The following is a 7,500-nucleotide window of genomic DNA, read 5'->3' on the forward strand; positions in this document are numbered from 1 at the left end:
GGGTAGGAGTAAGGATAGAAAGGGTACCTGGTCCAAACTGACTTGGGTGATTTGAGCCACAGGTTCTGATTGGCTGACAGAGGCTGCTGACCTTTGAGCCACAGGTTCTGATTGGCTGACAGAGGCTGCTGACCTTTGAGCCACAGGTTCTGATTGGCTGACAGAGGTTTCACAGATTTGCTCCAGAGGTCCTCAAAGTTTGTTGTTGCTTTGTCTTGGAACCAGGTTTTGAAGAGATTGACAGCTGGAGACGGTTGCTTAGCGAGGGGGAAGGTATTTTGATTGATTGGTTGAGGTGAGAGAGGCGGCTGCCAGCGTGACGTCATCTCAGGCGGCACGTCTTTCTTCTTCTTCTTCTCCACGTCGCTGATGATGTCCACCACGTCGTCAGCAGGGAGGTGGAGCTTGCTGGAGATCTCGATCAGCTTGTCGATGGTCTGAGGATCAATGTCGTCCTCCTCCGTCACCTCCTGCTCTTCGTCGGACCGCTTGTCCTCGGCGGCGTTGGACAGAGACGAGCTGTACTTCCTGTTGCCGTTGTTCTGTTTGACCATGTAGCGCAGCAGCATGTCGGAGGCGATATCGGCCAGCTTCTCCTCCTCCATCTTTGCTCTCTGTGCCTCAGCCGCCTGCCTCCTCATCTCCTCCTGCTCCGCTTTGGCCTGCAGCTCCTCCTCCTCGGGATTCAGCACCTCCTCATCTTCCTCCTCCTCCTCCTCTGGCTCGTCCTCTTCCATCACCTCCTGCTCTGCTAGCTGCGTCTGTGCTGCATTACTGTTATAGTTCCCATCCTGGAACTCATCCATGAAGTTGCCTCCTCTGAAGGAGGGGAAGTTCATGGCCTTCTGCGTCTCCTCCTGCCACTTCAGCTTCTCCTTGGACATGAGGAGGTCGCTGCCTTTATTCACGGGGAGGACGTCGTTGTAGCTGCTGTAGCCTCTGCTGGCTCTCTGGTTCAGCCCCGAGTCTCCCTCCCTCTTGGTGGCCGTGTTCAAACGAGGAAACTCCTTCATCATGGTCTCCAGGCTCTTCAGCTCCTCGGGGCTGAGCTGCTCCTCCTCCTCCTCCTCCTCCTGGTCAGGGCTGGTCGGCTCCTGCCGGGCAGCGGCACCCTGCCCGTTCTCTCCTCTAACATCTGAGGCGGCCGGCTGCTGCTCTTTCTGAGTCTGCACTGCGTGGCTAGTTGTACGACTGGTCACCCTCTCGGTCATCTTCTCCTCCTCCTCCTGAGCTCTCCTCCTCTCCTCCTCCTCCTCCCTTTGCTGCTGCCTCCCCTGTGCAGCCATCAGCAGCTCCAACTCTTGTCCTCCATCTCTGTCTCGGTCTGCTCCCTCCATTGTTCTGACCTCCCTGTATGCCTCTTCTTTTTTAACCCCCCCTCTCTCAGCCTTCATCTCCTCCTCCACCCCCCCGTGCTCCTCCCCCTCCCTCCATCTCTCTGCTTGGGAGCGATTCAGTGCCTGCAGTAAAACTGCTGCTAGTTGTTTGGGATCCACATCTTTGAAGAGCTCTTCTTCTTCCTGTCTGTGTGTCGCTCGTCTCTCCTCGTCCCTCCGCTCCCTGTTTCCAGGAGGAGCGTCTCTTGGAGCGTCGTCCACTTCTCTACGGCTGCTGAGAGGGTTGGAGGTGGACAGGTGGAGGAAGGAGGTGGCTGTCAGGAGGAGCAGGAGAGGAAGGGCACTGGAGGCATGGTGGTATCTTGTCATGGCCACTCAGGACGGGTTGTGCTGGGAGCAGCGAGGGAGGTTTGAAATATCTGGAGGAAGAAGAGAAAACACAGAATCAGCTGCTCAGATTCAGAACAGAATTCCAGGAGTTCCTTCCTCGTCCGAGGATTGTGAAGATCCAGCTGCTGCTTCTCACCGACCTGGAGGTCCGTTTGATTCGATGATCAACGAGTAATTTCATTCGAAAATGGATCCAATGAAACAGTTTGGTCAAAGAAAATTGAAATAAAAATCCGATATTAAAGATGAAAGGTGTTTTGAAGCGTTATGGTTTTGAATTATTCACTTTAAATCTGAGTCTATTTGTGAAAATAAGTCAGCACAGTTGATATGAACAATCAGCTGCTCAGATCTGTAATCGTGTTTCCTTCTGCTCTGATGCAGATTGATTCGTTTCAGACTGCATTTTATTAACATTTGGAAACTTGGCTTGTTTTTCAAATAAAAAAAAATGTTTTGCAGAAAAACATGCATAAATATTTGAAGTATTAAAGTATTGTTTTGGTTACAGTACACCAAGACACACATAGCAACATTATTTACATGTTAATAATGTTGCTCAATTTGATTTATTTATTTAAAGTCAGCATCTGGTCCGAAACAATGTGTGATTACATTGATCATAAAGCAAGCTAATAAAGATAATAAACAATAAAAACTAAAACTTCTGTCAATTCTGAGTTTTGAACTTCATGCTAATAAAAACTCACATTTGCACACCAGCAGACAAACTCACATCATCTGCATGTATAAAACAACACAGCATTTCATCCCAGCATGCTTCAGTGTTACATGTCATGTCAGGTGATCTTTTTAATTCCCACACCTGATCAGCTGGTCCGGGTGTGTTCAGCCGAAGGACAGCTGGACTGTAGGATGAGGCCTGCAGCAGCCAATCAGGTGTGGGCAGAGAGGGAGGGATGACGACATGCAGGTGTGAGGCTCTCCGACAGGACTCAACACCACTGCATCATGGGAACGCTGTCTGCTGATCTCAGGTCAGCAGCAAGGAGAGCTCGTGACGCGGGGGAGGGACCCTGACATTTTAACACTTAGCAACAAGTGCAGTGACGTTGACTGATTGGTCTTCAAACATCACAGCAGTCATACCAAGCAGCACGCGCGCTGCTGCACCTTCTTATCAACAGGCAGCACGTCCACAGCCCGCGCGCTGCTGCGTGGCACCGCGCCACGCTGGCTGCTGCAGAACATTTAAAGCTCCCAAAACATCAGCAGATTTAGTCCTAAAAGGTCCAAATTAAATGGTGTGCACGTGTACAGCGGTTCATCACCTTGTTGGTCTCAAAGCGTTTTTCCACTGTTTTCCACTCACACATGAGACTGTAGCACCCTGGAAGGTGGACGACATCAGCGGTACATTCACAGACTGACGGTTCGCTATGGGCAGCAACTCGGGGCTCGAACCTGCAACTTTCCGACTACTTGACAACTCGCTGAACAGTCTGAGCCACCACCTCCTACACCGCCTACACCTCCTACATCACCTCTGCGCTCTAACGAGTCGCAGATTGTGCAGAGGAGGTCGGACTGCAGGGTGAACGAAGCAAAAGAAAAGATGCTGCACCTGCTTTCATGTGGCCTGAGTAGGTCACACCACCGTTTACACCAATGATCCGAACCAGACCCAGAACCAGACCCCACTGGAAACCTCACAACCCAACAAACATGGACATGATGACATTCATTAGTTTGGAGCAGCTCCAGTCTACTTCTGCTTCTCTGTTTATTTATGGAGGAGCGAGTCATGATGATGATGATGGTGAGGAGGAGGAAGAGGAGGAGGAAGAACAATACGGTTGACTATAAATAAAAGAAATAGTCAGTCCAAGTAAGAATACACTCCTCCTCCCCGGGGGGCCGTGATTCAGCCCGACATGATCCCATTGTGTCAGCAGGGGGTCGAGTGTTACTGATGATGAATATCTGGACTCATTCAAATGTCATGAATCCTCTGACGTGTCCAACCCTGAGACACCAGGAGTCTTCCTCCTGTCCTGATCATCCCTCAACTGGTTTAAACATCGCTGAGGATTCATATTCATCCACTCATGTCGTCCGGACAGACAGCAGGCAGCTGTTCAATAAGTTACTTACTTGCAGCTCCGTGGGAGCAGCGGGGGGATTCCAGCTTCCCTCCTCGTCACGTCACAGTCTCTGGAAGTCCTGCTGACATGCAGCGAGCCCGCCGCCGGCTCTCTGCTCTCCTGCTGCTGCTGCTGCTGCTGCTGTTGTCTGAGGTGAAGTGTCGTCGCTGTTGTTGTGTTGTAGTTGTTGTTGTTGTTGTTTGTCGCCGTGTTGTGGGCTCCTCACGCGCTCCTCTCCAGGGACTCCGCTCCCGGCTCCGTCTGTTTTCAGGACCACGGACAGCGGCTGCGGAGCTTTATACCTCCGCCCTCTCGGGCCACGTGATTCCTGCGTCAAGCGGTCCCCATTGACGTCACTAGACTGGGTTTCATTCATAAGATTTTTCTGCACTCCACTCCACTCCCCCCCCCCGCCCCCTCCCACTCTGTGAACCAATTAGCTGCAGAGATGGCGCTGCTGCTGCTGAATGAATTTATAGTGCCAGCTCTGCAGGGCCGGACCCAACCTCTCTGGGGCCACATGAGGCAGGAGATGGAGTCTGTGGGGGGTCATCGTGGACTCATGCAGGCTTTCAGACAGGAGAGAACCCAGTCAGCATTAATGTGGCCGTTCACTGGCTGTAATAACAATCCTGAGAAATACATGTGAGCATCACATCATCCTGCTCCACACTGCTGGTCAGCTGTTAGCCCTTCTCAGTCCATTAGTAGCTCAGTGGATGTTTACCATTGGTTGAACACCTGATCACCTGAACACCTGAATGATGCAGGTGTGTGTGTGTGCTTATGAATGCACTGACAGACCTCAAACTGTCTCAGAATCAATCAATGTATTATGTTGATATATTTTGTTAAAGGTAGCAGGTTAATAAAAAACATTTAGGATTTCAAAATAAAATAGATTGTTTCACATAACTCAACATGAAGGAAATCTGCTGAAGCCTTTCAGCTTTTTAATACTTTCTTGCTGTGATGTATTTTTCTGAGGACAGTTTGAGGGGAAAATCAGGTGAAGAACAATTATATGAGCTACTGTACATGAGCTTTAATTCAGGAGGTAATATGTTCATCCTGTCCAAGAACCCAGAGGAACCAGCAGCTCCACCAGAGGAAGGCGTGGAAACATCTGAGCCAAGATCAGTTTGGTGGAATATTTTGTCTGCAGTTCATGAATTGTGTAACCGAGTGTCCTCAGGTGAAACGCTGCAACGTGTATCTGATCGAGTCTCAGCTGGTTGATCAGGACTTGAATCAGCAGATCAAACAAAAATCGACTTCACTCGTCAGTCCATCGTGTTTTGATTATTAACTCCTCCTGCAAGTGTTGGTTTTTGCAGGAAGTATTTCTGGGTTCTTCAAGATGTCATCAAACCCCAACGTGCAGGATGTTTGTGCATTTGCTGAACCACACATTTGTTTTCCAGAAACCTTTATTTCCCCGACACACTCGTAGACTAAATAATTCGTCTGATTACAAGTTGATGTGAACTAAATCAAACTGAAAGAAGTTGAGACAGATGCAGAGTTCATGAAGGAAATGCTGATGACACCAGACTTGACTTAAAACCTGAGGATGGACCCACCATGACGCGGTCACCTGTTCCCCCCGGTCCGTGTGATTTCCATCCATCCCAACGTGGTACCAGTTGGTGGTTCCTGCAGAGCAGAGCGATCGTCCGGTCCGCTGAACGCACGGATCAGAGGGAGGCGGCCTGCTGGAGCTCAGATGTTGATCGGATATCTTTGGTTCGTCATGCAGATCATCATCTTTATGTTGGTACGACGGGCCAATCACAGGTCGAGGAAGGAAATCCAAACAGCAGAATCTTAAAATATCAAACACTCTTAAATAAATAGAAGCATATAGTGACAGAGATGTATCACAGGTAGCCTGCTCAGCTTCACTGATTAGTCTGGAGACCCCGTTAGCATGAACCTTCACCCTGAAGGACAGAAGTCAAGTGCTTCTCTCTAAATGGAGCTGCGGCGCTGGTCCGTGCTGATTGGTTAAAGGCTCCTCTAGCAGTTTCAAAATGAAGCCGAGGTCGACGCCCATCAGGACGCAGCGATAGGAAAGGATTCTGCAGACCACATGTTCATGCAGGTGATGTGGGTCTGGTACCAGCAGGTACAGTGGAGGAGCAGTGTGCAGGATTTAGAGGCTTTCAAGGTGAAAACATCAAGGTCCATCTCGAGAGACAGAGTTTGGTTTGTCCCCTGTGGGCTCCTGTAGAAACACGGTGGCTCCGTGGAGGACCTGCTCCCTGTGGACATATGAAGGAGTCATTCTACAGGAGCCAACAGAGCTCTATTATAGTCCTGCCATCACACTGAATCCTCCACACCGGACCTCTAAGAAGAACCAGAACCATCTGAGAGTGGAGCCACAAACAATGATGTGTTACATCGTCTGTCAGAGTTACCACCTTCACAAAAATATGTATAATATTACAATTCAATCTTAAATAGTGAGACGTGGAGACAGCAGGTCTGATGAAGGAAGTTATCATCCAGACTACCTGCTTCAACGTGAACCGACCGGTCGTGGTCATGCAGTTGTCCGACCCGGTTCACCTTCAGGACCCGACAGAGCATCGAGACAGGAGGAGCCTTTTCGATCGCGTCAGTCAAACTGCAGATCGTCATTATCCACCGACGCTCCTTCAACCAACTCTTCATCTTTAAAAGCTTTAAAAACATGAACACACAACTCTTCCATGAACTGAGTCTCTTCCCAGGAAATCACTGTACATCAGGCCCGAAGCCACAGACACACAGAACCAGCGCTGTCAGTCCCAGCATGTCCATCCAGATAGCCCCGCCCCCGCCAGATAGCCCCGCCCCCTCCTCCCAACGCTGCTGTGGACTACGCCAAGCCCATCTCCTCCAGGACACTTCTGGGGGACTCGTCCTCCTGCGAACAAACACAGACGTTAACGTGTAACATTATGAGACATGTGGACAAACACAGAACCAGACTTCAAATTAGAACTAAAACTGGACTCAGACTAAACACATTCAGGAGCCTCCGTTGGCTCAGACTGGATGTTGGTCTTTATTCAGACCCACTAAGGTCCAGATGGATGTGCTGCTGACGGTACCTCCTGCAGAAGGTCGGCCTGTTCGATGGCTTTGAGGACACTTTTCTTGGACGTGTCCTGGATCTCTCCTCCCATCAGGAACTCATCTAAGATGAAGTAGGCCTTCTCGAAGTTAAAGATGATGTCCAGCTCACACACCTGCACAAACAAGATGGACGGCTTCACCTTCTCTAAACGCGGTGACATGCAGGTTTGAATCCTGTGCAGACAGAATGACATCATCATCTTTCACTTACGCTGCCGAAGTATTTATCCAGCAGCTCCACGAAGCGGTGGATGACCTCCAGTGTGATCAGCTCGTTGTCCTGCTCTTCAATCGCACAGCAGAAGTACAGGCTTGCATATCTGCAAGGAAACACATCAAATATCATGATACCATCAAATATCATGACGCCATCAAATATCATGACGCCATCAAATATCATGAAACCATCAAATATCATGATACCATCAAATACACTCTCTCACACACACACACACACACACACACACACACACACACACACACACACACACACACACACACACACACACACACACACACACACACACACACACACACTAATC

At 49.6% G+C, this 7,500-nt stretch overlaps 2 protein-coding genes across 2 annotated transcripts in view; both read right to left on the reverse strand.

Annotated features, from left to right (window-relative positions):
• vgf (VGF nerve growth factor inducible) overlaps positions 1–4,100 on the reverse strand; it is a 4,607-nt gene extending 507 nt beyond the window's left edge. Inside the window, 3 exon segments of the mRNA XM_069723547.1 lie at positions 1–62; positions 147–1,756; positions 3,843–4,100. The exon segment at positions 1–62 is cut by the window's left edge and continues 287 nt beyond it. Of these exon segments, the coding sequence (XP_069579648.1) occupies positions 1–62; positions 147–1,706 (1,622 nt within the window). The 5' untranslated portion in view covers positions 1,707–1,756; positions 3,843–4,100.
• A 2,568-nt stretch (positions 4,101–6,668) lies between these two features.
• ap1s1 (adaptor related protein complex 1 subunit sigma 1) overlaps positions 6,669–7,500 on the reverse strand; it is a 6,269-nt gene continuing 5,437 nt past the window's right edge. The window contains exons 3-5 of the mRNA XM_069723546.1: positions 7,170–7,278; positions 6,934–7,071; positions 6,669–6,746 (exon numbers count right to left, since the gene is read on the reverse strand). Of these exons, the coding sequence (XP_069579647.1) occupies positions 6,699–6,746; positions 6,934–7,071; positions 7,170–7,278 (295 nt within the window). The 3' untranslated portion in view covers positions 6,669–6,698. The remainder of the gene's footprint in view (positions 6,747–6,933; positions 7,072–7,169; positions 7,279–7,500) is intronic.

The sequence above is a fragment of the Brachyistius frenatus genome, unplaced genomic scaffold, assembly GCF_029030835.1.
Source record: "Brachyistius frenatus isolate BFR_SWC_R1_liver_20210118 unplaced genomic scaffold, ASM2903083v1 Contig_333, whole genome shotgun sequence".
In the NCBI taxonomy this organism is placed as follows: domain Eukaryota; kingdom Metazoa; phylum Chordata; class Actinopteri; family Embiotocidae; genus Brachyistius; species Brachyistius frenatus.